Source organism: Pseudophryne corroboree, chromosome 1, assembly GCF_028390025.1.
Source record: "Pseudophryne corroboree isolate aPseCor3 chromosome 1, aPseCor3.hap2, whole genome shotgun sequence".
NCBI lineage: Eukaryota > Metazoa > Chordata > Amphibia > Anura > Myobatrachidae > Pseudophryne > Pseudophryne corroboree.
In genome coordinates, this window is record NC_086444.1 from 1121040875 (window position 1) to 1121064342 (window position 23468).

Here is a 23468-nt window from a genome sequence, read left to right on the forward strand (position 1 = left end):
AGGCAGTAGCGGTAGACGCTCTCGTGACACCGTGGGTGTTCCGGTCCGTCTATGTATTTCCTCCTCTTCCTCTCATACCAAAGGTGTTGAGAATAGTAAGAAGAAAAGGAGTGAGAACAATCCTCGTTGTTCCAGATTGGCCATGACGGACCTGGTATCCAGATCTGCAGGAAATGCTCACGGAAAATCCGTGGCCTCTTCCTCTAAGGCAGGACCTGTTGCAACAGTGTCCCTGTCTGTTCCAAGACTTACCGCGGCTGCGTTTGACGGCATGGCGGTTGAACGCCGGATCCTAGCGGAAAAAGGTATTCCAGTGGAGGTTATCCCTACGCTGATAAAGGCTAGGAAGGAAGTAACAGCAAAACATTATCGCCATATATGGCGAAGATATGTTTCTTGGTGTGAGGCCAGGAATGCTCCTACGGAAGAATTCCATCTGGGCCGTTTCCTTCACTTCCTACAAACTGGAGTGGATTTGGGCCTTAAATTAGGCTCCTTTAAGGTCCAGATTTCGGCCCTATCCATTTTCTTTCAAAAAGAATTGGCTTCTCTCCCAGAAGTTCAGACTTTTGTTAAGGGAGTACTGCATATTCAGCCTCCGTTTGTGCCTCCGGTGGCGCCTTGGGACCTTAATGGTGTCTTGGGCTTCCTAAAGTCACACTGGTTTGAACCACTTAAAACGGTGGAGTTGAAATATCTCACTTGGAAGATGGTCATGTTATTAGCCCTGGCTTCGGCTAGGCGAGTGTCGGAATTAGCGGCTTTATCACATAAAAGCCCCTATCTGGTTTTCCATATGGATAGAGCGGAATTGCGGACACGTCCTCAGTTCCTGCCAAAAGTGGTTTCATCCTTTCATATGAACCAACCTATTGTGGTGCCTGTGGCTACACGGGACTTAGAGGATTCCGAGTCCCTTGAATGTGGTCAGGGCTTTGAAAATTTATGTAGCCAGGACGGCTAGAGTCCGAAAAACAGAAGCACTGTTTGTTCTGTATGCAGCCAACAAGCTTGGCGGCCCTGCTTCAAAGCAGACTCTTGCTCGCTGGATCTGTAACACGATTCAGCAGGCGCATTCTACGGCAGGATTGCCGTTACCTAAATCGATCAAGGCCCATTCCACTAGGAAAGTGGGCTCTTCTTGGGCGGCTGCCCGAGGGGTCTCGGCACTACAGCTGTGTCGAGCTGCTACTTGGTGGGGTACAAACACCTTTGCAAAATTCTATAAGTTTGATACCCTGGCTGAGGAGGACCTCATGTTTGCTCAATCGGTGCTGCAGAGTCATCCGCACTTTCCCGCCCGTTTGGGAGCTTTGGTATAATCCCCATGGTCCTTACGGAGTCCCCAGCGTCCTCTAGGACGTTAGAGAAAATAAGATTTTACTTACCAGTAAATCTTTTTCTCGTAGTCCGTAGAGGATGCTGGGCGCCCGTCCCAAGTGCGGACTTCTTCTGCAATACTTGTATATAGTTATTGCTTCAATAAGAGTTACGTTATTGTTGCATTGGGGCGTGAACTGATGCTATGTTATTGTCATACTGTTTACTGGATTGTTATCACAAGTTATACGGTGTGATTGGTGTGGCTGGTATGAATCTTGCCCTTGGATTAACAAAAATCCTTTCCTCGTACTGTCCATCTCCTCTGGGCACAGTTCTCTAACTGAGGTCTGGAGGAGGGGCAGAGAGGGAGGAGCCAGTGCACACCAGGAACTAAATTCTTTCTTAAAGTGCCCATGTCTCCTGCGGAGCCCGTCTCTCCCCATGGTCCTTACGGAGTCCCCAGCATGGTCCTTACACTCCGTAAGCATCCTCTACGGACTACGAGAAATAGATTTACCGGTAAGTAAAATCTTATTATTTGGAAAATCCTGGTAAAACCCAGAGAGAAAAATCCAGATCCCTAAAAGAATTCTCATTGCTTTTCCTTTCCCTGAAGAGGATAGAAAGAAATGGGAAAACACGCCTATAGTAGACGCTTCTGCATCTAGGTGGTCTAAAAAGGTGGTTTTACCTGTCCCTGGTTCAACCGCATTAATAGAGTCGGCTGAGGCTACGCTCAAATCTCTATACACAGCTACAGGCGTGGCTTTAAGGCCCACTAATGCCTGTGCGTGGATTTCTAAGGCCATAATAAAGTGGTCAGGCACATTACTAGGGGACTTAGATACTATGGATAGGAGTGATATTGATTTGTTTTTGAGTCACATACAGGATTCTGCTGGGCTCATGGTAGAGGCTATGAAAGACCTTGGAATGCTGAATGCAAGGGCTACGTTCATGGCGGTCTCGGCACGCTGAAGACTCTGGCTACGCCAATGGATTGCGGATGCAGAATCTAAGAAAAGTGTGGAGAACCTACCCCTCACAGGTCAGGCTCTGTTTGGGGTCGCGTTGGATGCGTGGATTTCCATGGCAACTGCAGGTAAGTCAACCTTTCTTCCCTCAGCAGCTCCACCGACTAGGAAATCTTATCCTATGTCTACAGTGCAAATCCCCTTCCACCTTCTTTAGGGATGGTTGGGGAAAATAAAAAAAAAACCTTAACCAACTGGTTCTCAGGAACAGAAACCAGGTTCTGTTTCCTCAAAATCTTCAGCATGACGGTGGACCTCCCAGCCTGGAGATCGGGCAGGTGGGAGCGAGACTAAAAAACTTTGTCACATCTGGGCGTCATCAGGCCTAGACCCCTGGGTGACAGACATTGTTACCCAGGGCTACAGACTGGAGTTTCAGGATCTCCCACCTCAAAGATTATTCAAATCAGGCTTACCAGTTTCGCTGACAGAAAGTGCTATCCTACAGGAAGCCATTCAAAAATTGGTCTAAACAGATGATGATGTCCTAGTTCCACCTCGCCTACAACACAAGGGTTATTACTCACACCTGTTTGTGGTGTCGAAACCGGATGGTTCGATAAGGCCGATTTTAAACCTAAAGTCGTTGAACCCCTACTTAAGGAAATTCAAATTCAAGATGGAGTCTGAGAACGGTGATCTCAGGTCTGGAGGAGGGGGAATTCCTAGTATCACTGGATATCAATGATGCGTACCGTCACATTCCGATCTGGCCGCCTCACCAGGCTTATCTCAGATTTGCGCTGCTGGATTGTCACTGTCAGTTCCAGGCACTGCCGTTTGGCCTCTCCAGATGATGCTACTCCTCCGCAGGCAAGAAGTGAACATAATTCCATATCTGAAAGATCTGATAAAAGCATCTTCCAGGGAGAGGTTGTTGCAGAGTATTGCTCTCTCAACTCGACTACTCCAGGATCATGGGTGGATCCTGAACCTCCCAAAGTCACATTTGGAGCCGACAAGGAGACTGCCCTTCCTGGGGATGATACTCGACACGTAAGTGCAGAGGGTGTTTCTACCGGTATGGAAAGCGTTGGTGATCTAATCAATGGTACGGGATGTCCTGAAGCCAGCCCGGGTATCGGTTCATCAATGCATTCGCCTTCTGGGGAAGATGGTAGCCTCCTACGAGACTCTTCAGTACGGAAGATTCCATGCAAGGTCCTTCCAACTGGATCTCTTAGACAAATGGTCGGATTCACATCTTCACATGCACCAGCGGATAGTCCAATCGCCGAAAGCCAGAATTTCGCTCCTCTGGTGGCTGCAAACTTCTCACGTACTCGAGGGCCGCATGTTCGGGATTCAGAATTGGATCCTTCTAACCACGGATGCAAGTCTCAAAGGTTGGGGAGCGGTCACCCAAGTGGAAAACTTCCAAGAAAAGCACATGGCGGCACTATCAGCAATCTTCATTCCGGGAGTGGACAACTGGGAAGCGGACTTCCTTAGCAGACACTATCTCCATCCAGGAGAATGGGGCCTCCATCCGGAGGTGTCCGCAAAGGTGACAAGCCTATGGGGCGTACCTCAGGTAGACATGATGGCCTCTCGCCTCAACAAGGAGCCTTGGAGGTACTGTTCCAGGTCGAGAGACCCACAGGCAGTGGCAGTGGGCACACTGTGAACTCCGTGGGTGTTCCAGTCAGTGTATGTGTTCCCTCCACTTCCACTCATCCCAATGATTCTCAAACTAATAAAAAGAACAAGAGTTCAGGCGATCCTCATTGCTCCGGACTGGCTAAGGAGGGCTTGGTACGTGGATCTTCTGGAATTACTCCTGGGGGATCCGAGGCCTCTTCCTCTTCACGAGGACTTTCTTGAACAGGGGCCGTTCACTTATCAAAACTTACAGCGGCTACGTTTGACGCCATGGAGTTTGAATGCCAGATCTTAGCTCGGAAAGGGCATTCCGAAAAAGGTAATTCCTACCCTAATTCAGGCTAGGAAGGGAGTTACGTATAAATATTATAATTGAATTTGGAAAAAGTATGTGTCTTGGTGTGAATCCAAGAAGTTTCCAACGGTGGAGTTTCAACTGGGACAGTTTCTCCTCTTTCTGTAGGCAGGTGTGGATGTGGGCCTACGCTTAGGCTCCATAAAAGTCCATATTTCGGCCATGTACATTTTCTTCCAGAAACAATTGGCTGCCCTGCCTGAGGTTCAGACATTCTCGAAAGGGGTTCTGCACATCCACCCACCCTTTGTGCCTCCTACAGCACCTTGGGATATTAATGTGGTGCTGCAGTTCCTGCAATCGGTTTGGTTTGAACTTTTTGCAGGAGGTGGACGTCAAGTTTCTTACTTGTAAGGCGGTCACACTGTTGGCATGGGCATCTGCTAGACGTGTGTCAGAATTAGGGGCATTGTCATGCAAGAGCCCCGATTTGATTTTCCATGAAGATAGGGCTGAGCTCAGAACGCGTCAGCAGTTTCTTCCAAAGGTTGTGTCCGCTTTTCATAACAACCAACCTTTTGTGGTGCTAGTGGCTACTGACTCCTCAATTACCTCAAACTCCTTGGATGTGGTGAGGGCTTTGAAAATTTACGTGAAGAGAACCTCTCATCACAGGAAGTCGGACGCTTTTGATAATGTCAAATATTACCTTAAAACATAAAGCTATATACTATTACCGTGGAGCCGCTATGGCCGCTAGACTTATTACACACACTACGGACTAAGTACGCTATTTGCGCACTGAGTACCATATGGGTACGCACTTAGCGTAGCAGACGCTAAGCCGTGGGCGCGACGCACGAGCGGCACGTACGCTCACGGATTCACGCTTCGTACCAAGCACGCTATTGGCGTACTGAGTACCGTACTGCTACGCTATTAGCGTAGCAGACGCTGCGCCGTGGACGTGAGACACGAGCGGCACGGACGCTCACAGAATGATATACAGTAAATCTTGTTAACAAAACAATGTATGGGTGTGCTTATACTCTAAACCTTAGTAGTCAAATACTGTAACGATGTAACGCCTAAAAACCTTAACAATGCTTATGCTGTTATAGCGATTAAGACGCTAAGAAAGCCCTCTGCAGGAAAGTGAAAACACAACACTGGGTTTTGGTAAACCACAGGGCTCTAACACCGCAGTGGATTATTCAGAGAAAAAGGGGAAAACAGATACAAGTTATACACTACAAGCTAACAAGGAAATCTAACAGAATAACAGAGAATAATGATGGCTACAGAGAATATACATACGTGTGTGTTCGCAAGCGAAACCTGGATCTCAGTCCTCCGCTCGTCAAGTAGATAGCGTTCAGAGTCTTGTGTCCAGCCAGGCAGCAGTGGTCTTTATATACACAACATACATTCGCAATACAATGGTCCCTGTAATCTCATTGTTCATTGGACACAGGGATGTGTCTCTACATTACAGCAAAGGTCATAGGTGGATTTGAACAGGTGGGCTGTGTCTTTCCCCAACTGCTCTGGTGGGAGGTATCCTCAGGATTCCCGCCGCATGTGTAATTTACAGCAAATACAGTTAATGTTCATAATCTACTTCTGTACATAACTATAGGCAGGAGCGAGCGATCCTTTCCTAACTAACACCGGAATGTTACCCTTAAAATACCCTACAGCTGGATACTAGACACCACCTTTCAACCTTTATCTGACCCTTCCTATCATGCAAAGAGGAATCTCTCTGTCCAGGAACTGTTTAAACTAATCATACTCGCTGACATGGTCTAGGGGAATAATATCTACAAAATGCACTATTTGGGTTAAATATGCTACGTTCGAGTCGCACGCTACACGCTCACAAACTCCGCCGTAAATACACATCTCATGCGCAAGAGTCGCTGGAGCGTCTCTTACGCAACTTGCGGGTATGTGTACGCACGGGGGACCAGGTGCACGAGCAGCGTGCATGTGCATGAGGGGTTAGTACAAGGGATATGTATCATGATATTTTTCGACTTTGACAGTCCACCCTTTGGCAGTCAACAATAACTGCCACTATCTAAACAATTAAGCAGAAAAATATACAATACAATGAAATACCTATAAATGATTGGGTGGAGGGAGGAGAGGAGAAGGTGGGAAATGTATGACCTAATGGGATAGTAAAAGCATGTATGTATGAAATTCATGTCTGAGGGGTCATGTATCATCGTGCCGTACATGTTCTAGATAAGCTTCGAGGTATTGCGAAGTATACATTAAATCCTTCTTATCCCGTATTAAGGGTCTGTAAGTGGGCCAACAAACACTACCGAGCTATTTCTCTGACGTCCTAGTGGATGCTGGGACTCCGTAAGGACCATGGGGAATAGCGGCTCCGCAGGAGACAGGGCACAAAATAAAAGCTTAAGGATCAGGTGGTGTGCACTGGCTCCTCCCCTATGACCCTCCTCCAAGCCTCAGTTAGATTTTTGTGCCCGGCCGAGAAGGGTGCAATCTAGGTGGCTCTCCTGAGCTGCTTAGAATAAAAGTTTAGTTTAGGGGTTTTTTTTTTATTTTCAGTGAGTCCTGCTGGCAACAGGCTCACTGCATCGTGGGACTAAGGGGAGAAGAAACGGACTCACCTGAGTGCAGAGTGGATCGGGTTTCTTAGGCTACTGGACATTAGCTCCAGAGGGACGATCACAGGTTCAGCCTGGATGGGTCACCGGAGCCGCGCCGCCGTCCCCCTTACAGAGCCAGAAGAGACGAAGAGGTCCGGTGAAATCGGCGGCAGAAGACATCCTGTCTTCAGACTAAGGTAGCGCACAGCACCGCAGCTGTGCGCCATTGCTCTCAGCACACTTCACACTCCGGTCACTGAGGGTGCAGGGCGCTGGGGGGGAGCGCCCTGAGACGCAATATAACAGTATATACCTTAGGTGGCAAAAAGAATACATCACATATAGCTCCTGGGCTATATGGATGTATTTTAACCCCTGCCATTTTTACACAAAAAAGCGGGAGATAAGGACGTCGTGAAGGGGCGGAGCCTATCTCCTCAGCACACAAGCGCCATTTTCCCTCACAGCTCCGCTGGAAGGACGGCTCCCTGACTCTCCCCTGCAGTCCTGCTTCAGAATCAGGGTAAAAAAGAGAAGGGGGGGCATTTTTGGCAGCAAATAACGATAATAACAGCAGCTATAAGGGAATAACACTTATATAAGGTTATCCCTGTATATATATATATATATAGCGCTGGGTGTGTGCTGGCAGACTCTCCCTCCGTCTCTCCAAAGGGCTAAGTGGGGTCCTGTCCTCTATCAGAGCATTCCCGGTGTGTGTGCTGTGTGTCGGTACGCGTGTGTCGACATGTATGAGGAGGAAAATGATGTGGAGGCGGAGCAGTTGCCTGTGTTGGTGATGTCACCCCTTAGGGAGTCGACACCTGACTGGATGATTGTATTTAAACAATTAAGTGATAATGTCAGCAATTTGCAAAAAACTGTTGACGACATGAGACAGCCGGCAAATCAATTAGTGCCTGTCCAGGCGTCTCAGACACCGTCAGGGGCGCTAAAACGCCCGTTACCTCAGTGGGTCGACACAGACCCTTACACAGATACTGAGTCTAGTGTCGACGGTGACGAGACAAACGTAATGTCCAGTAGGGCCACACGTTACATGATCACAGCAATGAAAGAGGCATTGAACCTTTCTGACACTACAAGTACCACAAAGAAGGGTATTATGTGGGGTGTGAAAAAACTACCAATAGTTTTTCCTGAGTCAGAGGAAATAAATGAGGTGTGTGATAAAGCGTGGGTTTCCCCCGATAAAAAACAGCTAATTTCTAAAAAATTATTAGCATTATATCCCTTCCCGCCAGAGGTTAGGGCGCGTTGGGAAACACCCCCTAGGGTAGATAAGGCGCTCACACGTTTATCTAAACAAGTAGCGTTACCGTCTCCTGATACGGCCACCCTCAAAGAACCAGCTGATAGAAGGCTGGAAAATATCCTAAAAAGTATATACACACATACTGGTATTATACTGCGACCAGCAATCGCCTCAGCCTGGATGTGCAGTGCTGGAGTCGCATGGTCGGATTCCCTGACTGAGAATATTGATACCCTGGATAGGGACAATATTTTGTTAACTATAGAACATTTAAAGGATGCATTACTATATATGCGTGATGCACAGAGGGATATTTGCACCCTGGCATCAAGAGTAAGTGCTATGTCCATCTCTGCCAGAAGAGCGTTATGGACGCGACAGTGGTCAGGGGATGCGGATTCCAAACGGCACATGGAAGTATTGCCGTATAAAGGGGAGGAGTTATTTGGGGCTGGTCTATCGGACCTGGTGGCCACGGCAACGGCTGGAAAATCCACCTTTTTACCCCAGGTCACTTCACATCAGCAGAAAAAGACACCGTCTTTTCAAACTCAGTCCTTTCGTTCCCATAAGTACAAGCGAGCAAAAGGCCACTCCTTTCTGCCCCGGGGCAGAGGAAGAGGAAAAAGACTGCACCATGCAGCCGCTTCCCAGGAGCAGAAGCCCTCCCCTGCTTCTGCCAAGTCTTCAGCATGACGCTGGGGCTTTACAAGCAGACTCCGATATGGTGGGGGCCCGTCTCAAGAATTTCAACGCGCAGTGGGCTCACTCGCAAGTGGATCCCTGGATTCTACAGGTAGTATCGCAGGGGTACAAACTGGAATTCGAGGCGTTTCCCCCTCGTCTGTTCCTGAAGTCTGCTTTACCAAAGTCTCCCTCCGACAGGGAGGCAGTTTTGGAAGCCATTCACAAGCTGTATTCCCAGCAGGTGATAATCAAGGTACCCCTCCTGCAACAAGGAAAGGGGTATTATTCCACGCTGTTTGTGGTACCGAAGCCGGACGGCTCGGTGAGACCAATTTTAAATCTGAAATCCTTGAACACTTACATAAAAAGGTTCAAATTCAAGATGGAGTCACTCAGAGCAGTGATAGCGAACCTGGAAGAAGGGGACTATATGGTGTCTCTGGACATCAAAGATGCTTATCTCCACGTCCCAATATACCCTTCTCACCAAGGGTACCTCAGGTTTGTAGTACAAAACTGTCATTATCAGTTTCAGACGCTGCCGTTTGGATTGTCCACGGCACCTCGGGTCTTTACCAAGGTAATGGCCGAAATGATGATTCTTCTACGAAGAAAAGGCATTTTAATTATCCCTTACTTGGACGATCTCCTGATAAGGGCAAGATCCAGGGAACAGTTAGAAGTCGGAGTAGCACTATCTCAGGTAGTGTTACGTCAGCACGGGTGGATTCTAAATATTCCAAAATCGCAGCTGATTCCAACGACACGTCTACTGTTCCTAGGAATGATTCTGGACACAGTCCAGAAGAAGGTGTTTCTCCCGGAGGAGAAGGCCAGGGAGTTATCCGAGCTAGTCAGGAACCTCCTAAAACCAGGCCAGGTCTCAGTGCATCAGTGCACGAGGGTCCTGGGAAAAATGGTGGCTTCTTACGAAGCGATTCCATTCGGAAGATTCCATGCAAGAACGTTTCAGTGGGATCTACTGGACAAATGGTCCGGATCGCATCTGCAGATGCATCAGCGGATAACCCTGTCGCCAAGGACAAGGGTGTCTCTCCTGTGGTGGCTGCAGAGTGCTCATCTACTAGAGGGCCGCAGATTTGGCATTCAGGATTGGATCCTGGTAACCACGGATGCCAGCCTGAGAGGCTGGGGAGCAGTCACACAGGGAAGGAATTTCCAGGGCTTGTGGTCAAGCATGGAAACATCTCTTCATATAAACATTCTGGAACTAAGGGCCATTTACAATGCCCTAAGTCAAGCAAAACCTCTGCTTCAGGGTCAGGCGGTGTTGATCCAATCGGACAACATCACGTCAGTCGCCCACGTAAACAGACAGGGCGGCACGAGAAGCAGGAGGGCAATGGCAGAAGCTGCAAGGATTCTTCGCTGGGCGGAAAATCATGTGATAGCACTGTCAGCAGTGTTCATTCCGGGAGTGGACAACTGGGAAGCAGACTTCCTCAGCAGACACGACCTTCACCCGGGAGAGTGGGGACTTCACCCAGAAGTCTTCCACCTGATTGTAAACCGTTGGGAAAAACCAAAGGTGGACATGATGGCGTCACGTCTAAACAAAAAACTGGACAGATATTGCGCCAGGTCAAGGGACCCTCAGGCAATAGCAGTGGACGCTCTGGTAACGCCGTGGGTGCACCAGTCAGTGTATGTGTTCCCTCCTCTGCCTCTCATACCAAAAGTACTGAGAATCATAAGAAGGAGAGGAGTAAGAACTATACTCGTGGTTCCGGATTGGCCAAGAAGGACTTGGTACCCGGAACTTCAAGAGATGCTCACGGACGAACCGTGGCCTCTACCTCTAAGAAAGGACCTGCTACTGCAGGGGCCTTGTCTGTTCCAAGACTTACCGCGGCTGCGTTTGACGGCATGGCGGTTGAACGCCGGATCCTGAGGGAAAAAGGCATTCCAGAAGAAGTCATCCCTACTCTGGTCAAAGCCAGGAAGGACGTAACCGCAAAACATTATCACCGCATTTGGCGTAAATATGTTGCGTGGTGTGAGGCCAAGAAGGCCCCTACAGAGGAATTTCAACTGGGTCGTTTCCTTCATTTCCTGCAAACAGGACTGTCTATGGGCCTAAAATTAGGGTCCATTAAGGTTCAAATTTCGGCCCTGTCGATTTTCTTCCAGAAAGAACTGGCTTCAGTACCTGAAGTTCAGACATTTGTAAAAGGGGTGCTGCACATACAGCCTCCTTTTGTGCCTCCAGTGGCACCTTGGGATCTCAATGTGGTGTTGAGTTTTCTAAAGTCACATTGGTTTGAACCACTTTTCACTGTGGACTTAAAATATCTCACATGGAAGGTGTCGATGCTGTTAGCCTTGGCTTCAGCCAGGCGTGTGTCAGAATTGGCGGCTTTATCATATAAAAGCCCTTACTTAATTTTTCATTCTGACAGGGCGGAATTGAGGACTCGTCCTCAATTTCTACCTAAGGTGGTTTCTGCATTTCACATGAACCAACCTATTGTGGTACCTGCGGCTACCAGGGACTTAGAGGACTCTAAGTTGCTTGACGTTGTCAGGGCCTTGAAAATATATGTTTCCAGGACGGCTGGAGTCAGAAAATCTGACTCGCTGTTTATCCTGTATGCACCCAACAAGCTGGGTGCTCCTGCTTCTAAGCAGACGATTGCTCGTTGGATTTGTAGTACAATTCAGCTTGCACATTCTGTGGCAGGATTGCCACAGCCAAAATCAGTAAAAGCCCATTCCACAAGGAAAGTGGGCTCATCTTGGGCGGCTGCCCGAGGGGTCTCGGCTTTACAACTTTGCCGAGCAGCTACTTGGTCAGGGGCAAACACGTTTGCTAAATTCTACAAATTTGATACCCTGGCTGAGGAGGACCTGGAGTTCTCTCATTCGGTGCTGCAGAGACATCCGCACTCTCCCGCCCGTTTGGGAGCTTTGGTATAATCCCCATGGTCCTTACGGAGTCCCAGCATCCACTAGGACGTCAGAGAAAATAAGATTTTACTTACCGATAAATCTATTTCTCGTAGTCCGTAGTGGATGCTGGGCGCCCATCCCTAGTGCGGATTGTCTGCAATACTTGTATATAGTTATTGTTACAAAAATTCGGGTTATTATTGTTGTGAGCCATCTTTTCAGAGGCTCCTTTGCGTTTATCATACTGTTAACTGGGTTCAGATCACAAGTTGTACGGTGTGATTGGTGTGGCTGGTATGAGTCTTACCCGGGATTCAATATCCTTCCTTATTATGTACGCTCGTCCGGGCACAGTATCCTAACTGAGGCTTGGAGGAGGGTCATAGGGGGAGGAGCCAGTGCACACCACCTGATCCTTAAGCTTTTATTTTGTGCCCTGTCTCCTGCGGAGCCGCTATTCCCCATGGTCCTTACGGAGTCCCAGCATCCACTACGGACTACGAGAAATAGATTTATCGGTAAGTAAAATCTTATTTTTCGGCTTCTTGTTCCAACAAATGGGGTGCACATTAGTTGATGATACATGGAGGGGGGAAAAACATGTGAGTGCTAATATATGTACCTATATCACCTGTCGACTGTGTGTCACTACCTGAAGATTGTAGAGATGAAGATAAGAAACATGTCACAAATACATTCATATGATAATGTGTGTAATTGTCCTTGGGTGTCTGTTGAAGTCTTGTCCGGATAGGTGTATCCTTGCTGTGGGTGATAAGCAAAGTCTTTCAAGTGTCCATACAAAGTCTTTTAAAGTCTCTAAAGTGTCTCGCAAAGTCTGTGGAAATGTCCATCAAAGGTCTGTAGAAATGTTCATCAAAGGTCTGTAGAAATGTTCATCAAAATCTTCTTCCGAGTGGATGTCTTTTTACCTTGGAGAAAAACAAAGGAGAAACGGGTGAAAGAAACGGACCGTGGAATCACGTCTTATCACAGCATTGTCTCAATTGATGGGTCATAAATTAAACCAGTTGTTGTAACAATGCCCTCGCTCCTCAAACTCATCACTCTGGTACTGCGCTTGCACTGCATTAAAATCCGAACACATCTAAATATCAAACCAATCATTATGACAACTCCCAGGATACAAAGGAGACATTTTCCTACATTCACAATAACATTTTGAGCCCATTCTCCTAAACCTGAGAACCAATTGCGTGGGTTCAACCATGAAACCCAGCCAGTCAGTTCATTACTCACAGCAGTAAGGGTAAGGTTGTGTCTCCTTCGGAACTCCCACTTCAACGGCAAGATATCGTCCATCTTTTGATCTATGACCTCGGTTGGGTCATCGGTGCTGTTTGTGATATATGTACAGCACTTCACACCATACTGAGTTGCTAGGGTGACACAATACCCGCCTGTCACCGCTGTGATGTAATTGAGAACCATCCTGTGCTGGATCAGTTCCGTTTTGTAAGCTTGCAATTCCCTCCCAGTATACCTGAAGGTGTCATCATACATTTCGGTGATATTGTCTATCAGGTTCGCTAGCGCATTAATATACCTAAAATGTATCATTCCTCTGGCAGTACGGGTGATATCTAGCGCGAGTAGGAATTGAATCCCGGTGGATTCGTGGATCAAATCAGAGGCTGCGTGCTCTGTCCTATCTATAAGGTGTCTCTTAACAATGTGTTCGTAGTGAGTGTGAGTGTAAGGAGCTTGAGCATTGCGGTGAACGTCTTTCATCTTATCATGGGTAATGGTCATTACTTCTGGCAACACTCTACCAATGTAACACAATCCCTCTGAGTTTGGGGCAAGCCACTTATACGCCTTCCTCCCACATATGAAATATGCATCATCGGGGAGAACATATGGGACAGAATATGACATCACCATGTTGCAAACCTTCAAGGTGAAAAATCCTATCCCTAATTCTCTCATCTGTTCAGTACACCTATCAGGCTGTATGATATGCGCACAGTATCCTGGTGATACTTCTCCAACCCGCATGGTCCTACTTCCTAGAGTATACCTGTACCGAAAATATCTCCCACCGTCGGCTATTTGGCGTATAAGTTCTGAGTCTACGGGCATTCTATCGGCTCTGTATGAAAATGCCATGGTTTGGTTATTCCATGTCACTTCCCAATTTCCCGGCTTTCGGGGATTGGAAATGTTAAAACATACTAAGGACCTATCCACATGATATTGGTGGAGCTTCAAACTAGGAGGCCTAGAAATATTACATTTACTAGGAGGCCTAGAAATATTAAATTTCTTGTCCACCGGTCTCCCACCCCTTAATTCAAGTACCTCATCTATTGTTAAAGGGTATGGTACTAGTCCTGACTTGCTCTGACCTTGAGGTACTTGTGAGCACACCCAGCATTCCGTTTGGTTTAAAACCTTACCCACTAATGAGCGATAGTCACTCAATGGATGATGGTCCATGTTGATATTAAGGCTGGACTGACATCTCTGGATGCACCCGTCCTCAACTATGTTTTCACAATTCCTACAGATACAATTCTCCTCAGCTAACAATCCTTCACAATGTCTCCTAGTGTCATGACTACCAGATCGTTTTCTGATACTCTCCTTTGCTCGGTGACTGTGTTGCTCTTGGAATTCTGCTAATCCGTCCTTGTCATCAGAACCCATTCCAGATCCTTTCTCGACCTCTCTGGTACTCTCACCGAAATAGACTGTTCTGGTCAACAACCGGGTCAACAGGAAAACCCGGAACGCAGTCTCTTGGGGTAAGTCCATCTTGCAGGAGGAGAATAGTAGTAAAAAGTGGTAATAGGAGGTAAAGAAAATAATAGAAGGGAAAGAAAACTGGTACGATAACCGCCTCTAGTCTTGTTGTTCTTCTTGCTCAGATGCCGTCTCAACAGTGCTGCCTCTCAGTCTTCCCGGAACGGATACTCCAGTGATACGATATTCTTTCCGAATCAGCGACTTTTCTGTAGGGAGCATAAATCTTGCATTACCATTTGTTTAACTGTTGTGTGACATACCATCCGTAGAACATGAAAAAAACAAAAAGAGAGAGAATAATAAAAAGAGAAAAATTGTCAGATTTCTGTTCACCATCAGGCTGTCACACCAACATGTCTATCGGTATCTCTGCACAGTCTCCCCCACCAGTATTTCCACTCTCCACCCTCTGTGCATGGCCAGGCACAATGATGTTGGTAAGATATACTGGGGTTGGGCAGACCTCTGAAAAGACCAAATAGACATGTGACGTTTGAGCTGTAGTTCTGCTGGTGAACGTCCGAGATGACGAGGAAACATTTAAAGATAAATCACAGAGTTTACCTGGCCACCCCTGTATCCACAAGGAATGACCTACCAATTACATCAACTTGGGACCTCAGGTTTACTTCCAAGGCTCGCAATTAATTTAACTGGCTGTAGACTACAGGTGCGGCCCAACATTTTCCCTATGTGATCCCTGATTCCAATTACGTGCGGCATAACTTTGGTCGTTTTCTTGTCTAGGGAGTCGATATACCTTATGTGGGTCTTTAAAATTACAATTTCGTGCATAATGTCCTCTCTGACATTTAAAACATGTTATCACATACGACTTACCAACAGGGGTCTGGGGTTTAGGCTGATGTGACCTTGTTGTAAGGGCCTGTATACTTACTGTCATCAGCTTATCCCCCTGTGACTCCCTGTGCCTAATGATGTTCCGATCATGCTCAATAGCGGACTCTCTCAAGGCAGCCACCGAGATACCTCTCCAGCTAGGTTGAGTGGTTTGTACCCTGGTTCTCAACACTTCCTTTAACCCGTCCATTAATACAGACACCGCTACCTCCCTATGGTGCACATTATCCTTAATGTCTTCGATCCCAGTATATATAGCCATTTCCTGCAGTGCTCGATGGAAATAGTCAGAAGCAGTTTCACCTTCTTTTTGTCTAATGGAAAAGATTTTGTTCCATTTGACAACAGTTGGGAAATATACTCCTAACTGCAGATTGATCTGTTTTACGTTCTCCTGATTGTACTCATCAGTGAGAGGTACCTCTTCATCTAATCTACAGTCAGCGATGAATTTCACGGGGTCAATATTGGAAGGCAAACATGCCCTTAGCACTGTCCGCCAATCTTTGTTATTGGGTTCGGCGGCGTTACCTAGTTCTTTAATAAACTTTTGACATGCGACTAGATCTTTCCTGGGATCGGGAAATTCAGACATAATTGTCCTCAATTCTGTCCGGGACCAGGGGCAATGCATAGCAATGTTCCTGACGGGAGTGATTCCCAGAGCGTCAGTCTTTCCATTGGGGACTGCGATCACCCTGACAGGATTCAGTTCAATTACATCATTTTGTGTTGACTCTACAATGTGAGGTGCAAATGTTTCTGCATAATGTACAGTACCGTACTTACCTGTGGACACGACCTCACCTGTCCCTCCACTAGGGGCCTTTGCTACTGCTCTTACTGGTTGGGCCGTGCCCACTTGAGTTTCTTGTATGGTGGCTGCTAGAGAGAGTGCCGATATGGGCTCATCTTCTGGGTCGCAGTCCTGAGGGAAGTTTAAGATGGGATACAACTTGCACGGGTTAGCATTAGCATTAACACATTTATCTACTTTACTCTTATCAATACATTTATTAAGTGCACTTTTATCGTATACCAGTATGCCATTCTCTGTAGCGATTTTCTCCCCTGCAATGTACGGTGGTGGTGGTGCAGTTGCTATCAGTTTCCTGCTAGGGTTGGAACCAGCTGCTTGAGCTAATCCCTGTTGTATCTCACCCTCCTGTTGCCATAACTGTAAATAATCATAATGTCTAATCCTTTGTCTTCCGGATTTTATCAGATTTATCCTTCTCCTTAGATTTTGTAACACCTCAGGATTAAAACTGCCTACCCTAGGGAATGGTTCCCTATTATCCACAGTCATATGTTCCCATTCATTGCACATAATCTCTGCGTGTGATCCATATTTCTCACACATTATGTCCCTTGCCGACCCTTTGGGTCGCGGAATATCAACCTGAACCCTGGTTGATCGTCCCTTACTTGAGCAACTGGCCCCCATTCTTTGCAGGTATTGCCTTCTCAGCGAATTCCTACAAAAACCAAATTATTCAATATAAGGCAACGGTGAAAGTCTAACGAGTTCTCTCACTCACTCTCACCCACGTCGGCCAATACACCTACACACTGTCCGCAGTGCTGGTCGTACCCAACCTAGGGCCCCTGTGTAACCTCTATTTACTGAGAGCGTGTGGGAGTATGCTACCCCTCCCAGTAAATATCAGTTGCTGGAGATTTCCCGAGTGAACAGCGAAACTCCCTTAAAATAAAAAAAAAACCTGCTATACAAATCACGTTGCGTGTACAATTAGCGTCTAGGACCCCGCGATTGTACGCAAATTGCGTAATGGGTATCAAGTTGAACTAACTAATGCACACAGTATCGTGCGGTACAGTCGCACTGCGTATAAGTAACTATTACTTATCCGCTGCACGACCAACGGAATCGATTGTTTAGGCTGCGAAACCTCAGCCGGAGCGTATTCTCTAAACGGGCCTATATGGGTACTACGCAAACCCCCGGGGCTGCGCTCTCACCGCTGACCTTTCTCAGGCCACGGTTTTCAGAGCTTCGCTTGACCTAGTTAGCGGATTTCTGACTTCGCCGACCTCTTGGTCTGCTGTTAAACTTGCTACCTTGCTCCTTTATACCTTATCAACGTTAACGTGAGCAAGCCAATCTCACGCCACCGAGTGTTCACTCCACTGGTGCCCTATGGGATCCCTGATCCCGAGTTCACAAAACCTTTATTTGCATACACACGCTCGTTCACTCATATACACTTTGATTTTTCTGTACAAAAAATTAACTTTCATTCAGGTGAAACAGCCTAGTCCCAGAGGTGATGCAATAAGAGAAGGATCTTTTAAACTAAATTTTGGACACTGATCAATTTGTGCTATTATCGCGTGGCTACCATGTCGCCTAAACTAAGACAATGCTATTGTGTGATTTGTATTAAGTGGGCGTACCTGTACGCACGTTGCGTAAAATACGCCACATGTGTAGGCCTTTGCGTTGCGTACGCAATCTCGCACGCTGTCCGAGACACGTGTACAAAGGCCGGATACGTCCGCAGTAACACAAATAACACACTTCTATAAATGTAAACGATATTCAACTATAATCGCTTACCAACACCACACAGTATCTCCTGTATGAACCTTTATAACTGGGCCAGGCTGCGTGTGTGTTTTACACTTACTCCCTTAAATATTACTCTTTACTTTTAACTAAATAGCAACAAATTTCTCAGCACGTGATCAATGCTAATGGCAAACAAGCGGGTAGATATGCAAAATACACAAATAAAATACAGGTGTGTGCGTGTGTTGCGTGCGTTACGTGTGTTGCGTGCGCAGTTGGCACCAAACAAATAAAACAGATTTAAAAAAACAATAGCTTTACGTTCTTACCTTTCGGATCCCACCAGCATCCCTACAAACCATGCGGAGCAGACGCTTATCAGTTCAGCACCAGTGTATCCCCGACCACAAAACGGCTAAAAGGGGATACTACCTTCCTGCCCTTTGCTATAGATAAAAGTCTGCCTTGTCCTGCTAGGCTGCGGATATGAGGAGGACCGGACGATGCCCCCAATTGATAATGTCAAATATTACCTTAAAACATAAAGCTATATACGATTACCGTGGAGCCGCTAGACTTATTACACACACTACGGACTAAGTACGCTATTTGCGCACTGAGTACCATATGGGTACGCACTTAGCGTAGCAGACGCTAAGCCGTGGGCGCGACGCACGAGCGGCACGTACGCTCACGGATTCACGCTTCGTACCAAGCACGCTATTGGCGTACTGAGTACTGTACTGCTACGCTATTAGCGTAGCAGACGCTGCGCCGTGGACGTGAGACACGAGCGGCACGGACGCTCACAGAATGATATACAGTAAATCTTGTTAACAAAACAATGTATGGGTGTGCTTATACTCTAAACCTTAGTAGTCAAATACTGTAACGATGTAACGCCTAAAAACCTTAACAATGCTTATGCTGTTATAGCGATTAAGACGCTAAGAAAGCCCTTTGCAGGAAAGTCAAAACACAACACTGGGTTTTGGTAAACCACAGGGCTCTAACACCGCAGTGGATTATTCAGAGAAAAAGGGGAAAACAGATACAAGTTATACACTACAAGCTAACAAGGAAATCTAACAGAATAACAGAGAATAATGATGGCTACAGAGAATATACATACGTGTGTGTTCGCAAGCGCAACCTGTATCTCAGTCCTCCGCTCGTCAAGTAGATAGCGTTCAGAGTCTTGTGTCCAGCCAGGCAAGAGTGGTCTTTATATACACAACATACATTCGCAATACAATGGTCCCTGTAATCTCATTGTTCATTGGACACAGGGATGTGTCTCTACATTACAGCAAAGGTCATAGGTGGATTTGAACAGGTGGGCTGTGTCTTTCCCCAACTGCTCTGGTGGGAGTATCCTCAGGATTCCCGCCGCATGTGTAATTTACAGCAAATACAGTTAATGTTCATAATCTACTTCTGTACATAACTATACGCAGGAGCGAGCGATCCTTTCCTAACTAACTCCGGAATGTTACCCTTAAAATACCCTCCAGCTGGATACTAGACACCACTTTTCAACCTTTATCTGACCCTTCCTATCATGCAAAGAGGAATCTCTCTGTCCAGGAACTGTTTAAACTAATCATACTCGCTGACATGGTCTAGGGGAATAATATCTACAAAATGCACTATTTGGGTTAAATATGCTACGTTCGAGTCGCACGCTACACGCTCACAAACTCCGCCGTAAATACACATCTCATGCGCAAGAGTCGCTGGAGCGTCTCTTACGCAACTTGCGGGTATGTGTACGCACGGTGGACCAGGTGCACGAGCAGCGTGCATGTGCATGAGGGGTTAGTACAAGGGATATGTATCATGTTTTTTTTCGACTTTGACACTTTGTTTGTCCTTTATGATCCCAACAAGGTTGGGTGTCCTGCTTCTAAGCAGACTATTTCTTGTTGGATCAGGTTTACTATCCAGCATGCTTATTCTACGTCAGGCTTGCCGTGTCCAAAATCTGTTAAGGCCCACTCGACTCGTAAAATTGGTTCCTCCTGGGCGACTGCCCGGGGTGTCTCGGCTTTACAGCTTTGCCGAGCAGCTACTTGGTCTGGGCCAAACACGTTTGCTAAGTTCTACAAGTTTGATACTTTGACCAAACTTTAGGTCCTCAGAGGCCAATCTGTTCTGCAGTAACCTCAGCACTCTCCCTCCCGTATTGGGAGCTTTGGTACATCCCCATGGTACTAAATGGACCCCAGCATCCTCTAGGACGTAAGAAAAAATAGGATTTTAACTACCTACTGGTAAATCCTTTTCTCGTAGTCCGTAGAGGATGCTGTGCACCCGCCCAGTGCTTTGTATTCCTGCGTTGTTACTTGGTTCAGTATTGTTGTTTCAGCCGTTGTTGAATTGTTCCAAGTTGGTTAGCTTGGCTTTCCTTTTCTTGTTATGTGTGAGCTGGTGTGAATCTCACCACTATCTGTGTATTTCCTTCTCTCGAAGTATGTCCGTCTATCAGGCACAGTTTCTAGACTGGGTCTGGTAGGAGGGGCATAGAGGGAGGGGCCAGCCCACACTATTAAACTCTTAAAGTGCCAGTGCTTCCCAAAGGACCTTTCTATACCCAATGGTACTATATGGACACCAGCATCCTCTACGGACTACGAGAAAAGGATTTACCGGTAGGTAATTAAAATTCTATTTTCACCTTAACCAAGAGATTGTGGTTCCCGCCTTTTATCTTTTCTGATTTGTCCTCCAAAGAGCAGTCTTTGGATGTGGTAAGGACTCTCCGTATATATGTGGAGTGGACTGCCTCTATCAGGAGGTCAGATTCCCTTTTTGTCTTGATTGGTTTTCACAAAAGTGGCTGGCCTGCGAATAAGCAATCCTTGGCCAGATGGATTAAATGGTGATTGCACAAGCTTATGCGCAGGCTGGACTCGCAGCTCCTGCTGCTATTAATGCCCATTCTACTCGGCCTGTAGGACCTTCTTGGGCGGCCCGCCATGGTGCGTCCGCAGAACAATTGTGCAAGGTAGTTACGTGGTCCTCTGTGAACACGTTCATTAGGTTCTATGCCTTTGATACTTCCGCCTCCCAGGATGCTTCCTTTGGATACCTGCTAAGGCGCTTCCCCTACCTTGAGGAACTGCTTTAGGACATCCCCGATTTTTCCCTGTGGAACACAATGTACCCTGCTGCAGAAACGGAGAGTTATGGTAGACTTACCATTGTTAACTCTTTCTACGAGGTACATTTGGTTCCACAGGGCGCCCACCCTGACATACCTAGCTTCTATGGGTTTGTATGGCATTAGCCGCTGGTCCCTTCTCCTGTCGTGAGAATGTGGTTCTATGTGACTAACATCTGCATTCTCTCTTGCCTGCTCCTGCGTTTGACTGGTTAACGAAACTGAGCTTCAGTGCCTGGAGTCGGGGTTTATAGAGGAGTCCCCAATGCATCCCTGGACAGTCTAAAGCTTTATTCTGTTGGTGCCCCTGGATCAAGATCCACTGTACACCCTGATGTTTCTCCAGCATGGTCCACAGGTTATCCTCATAATAACATTGGGATATGATGACACGACAACGGATTTGCACCAAACGGTCTCCCAGCATGCAACGGGCCTGTCCATATATCCCCGCCTCCTGGCTCAGGCAAATCAGTTTTTTGTTTGGTGCTGCAGGAGCCGGACCATGGTCAAGAGGGCTGCTGGTTTCTTAGCTGCCATAAGCTTTCTTATTTTATTTTTATAGTCTTACTATTTTTGTGAGCGATCTTTCTAAAAAGCGTCTTATACGTATCTTAGAAAGAGTCGCTCCAACAACTCCCCGCCGGGTCGCGACAACACTTACCCACGAGAGGAACCCAATGTACCTTGCAGAAAGAGTTAACCATGGTGAGTCTACCATAACTCTCCTTATTTAGGGGCTAAACCTGACTTCTATGGGCGCAATATGCGTTAAAACAGGGAATAATTGAATATCGCCCCACGATCTCCCGTCACTTTGGACAGGCGATCGGGTGTGATATATCAATTGAATACCGCCCATTATGGGCAAAAACATATAAATGTAGCGTGTACCAGCCACCATCTTTATTATGGTCAACATACATACCATAGGCCAAACCTAGTGCTTTAGAAGTGCTATTCCTGTCCATGTTTTTGCTTCCTTATGTAACAAAAATACGAATCAGGGTAAATAACAAAGCTATTCTTTCTGAAAGTGACGTAGTCTGTTACTGTAACATCTTGCTTGGCCAGATGAGCCAGGAAATAGACACAGACCCCTGGCAGCAAACATGTCATCTGCTGAAACCTTGTGCATTGTGGAGAAATCATGACCCTTTGTTTATTTCTTTGAGAGTGAAAAGAAGTTCCTCCTGCATAGCTTATTTCATATACTTTTATGTCATTACAGACAGTTCAGAATCAGAGAAAAAGCGTAAAAAATCAGAATGTAATGAGGCGGATGAGGGCGAGGATGGAGAGGAGGAAGATGATGATGATGATAGTGAGAATGATGAAGAGGAAGACCTACATAGAGGAGCCACAACTAGAGCAGCCTCTCGCCTAGAAGCACAGAGGTACTTAATCAAGACTAATGTTTTCTCCGACACTTCCAGTGATTTGGGATTAATCCATGCACCTTTACATTAACCATGATTTTATGTTTACTGTTAAGGGCCCCTTACACTACTGCGACATGTCGGACCCTCATGTCACAGGCGATCACCCCAGCAGCTTCCCGGTGGGGCAGGATTGCATAAGATACATCGCATGCTATACTTTTGCATACGATGTATCTTGGACCTCGCAGGCATGGTTGTGATTGCACAACATATCACGAGTGCAGCACATATTCAGTCTAGGGTATCCAATCCAATGCTCACGGGAACGCGCATAGCATCGGATGTAAAACACATCCGATATGCCCGATTTCATTCGATATATCGTCCCGAATAGATGAAATTGGGCATTATTGTTCTAGTGTATGGGGCCCTTTACACAGGTGGTATCATTGATATGTTTGTTTTGTTTTCTTCTTGAGCGTCTGTAAATATTTCTCTTTGAAATTCTAGGAGTTTACTCCTATAAATTCTAGGATTTATTAAAGATCAGTAGGCCCTGAAAAAAAAAAAAGATGGTTTATACTGAATATCTCATGACAGCCCGTGAGTTTGGTCATCTCCCTTCTAGATAGGTAGAGACCGTTACAAAATGCCACCCTTGGATGTTATATAATGGAGCTCTTCCTCATCTTCAGTGTCTTCTCTTGTCTCTGTATCTAGGCAGGCAGATAGATCTGATTTATCCTGCTATGCAGGAGCTTACCTTTTCCTTCTGTCCCAACGATGCACCATTCATTATTCATGCTGCACTGAGATTTGAACCGGCACTGAGTACTATAACAGATTGTCTTGAAGCTGCTAGTATGTTAATTTAACGCTTGTGTATCTGTAGGATATAATAAAGCTGCAGAGCATCGTCTGTATGGACCTAATTTACTGTTATTTGAACTTGTATGAAGTACTACTACAAACTATCCTTAAGCCGCTAGTACTACAACTAACACCT

The 23468-nt window shown here is 46.5% G+C and overlaps 1 protein-coding gene across 2 annotated transcripts in view; it reads left to right on the top strand.

The window, feature by feature from the left end:
• Positions 1 to 23468, top strand: part of BOD1L1 (biorientation of chromosomes in cell division 1 like 1) — a 142959-nt gene that overhangs the window by 101685 nt on the left and 17806 nt on the right. For both annotated transcript variants that reach the window (XM_063922880.1, XM_063922890.1), the window contains exon 19: positions 22312 to 22477. In XM_063922880.1, coding sequence (XP_063778950.1) covers positions 22312 to 22477 — 166 coding nt within the window. The remainder of the gene's footprint in view (positions 1 to 22311; positions 22478 to 23468) is intronic.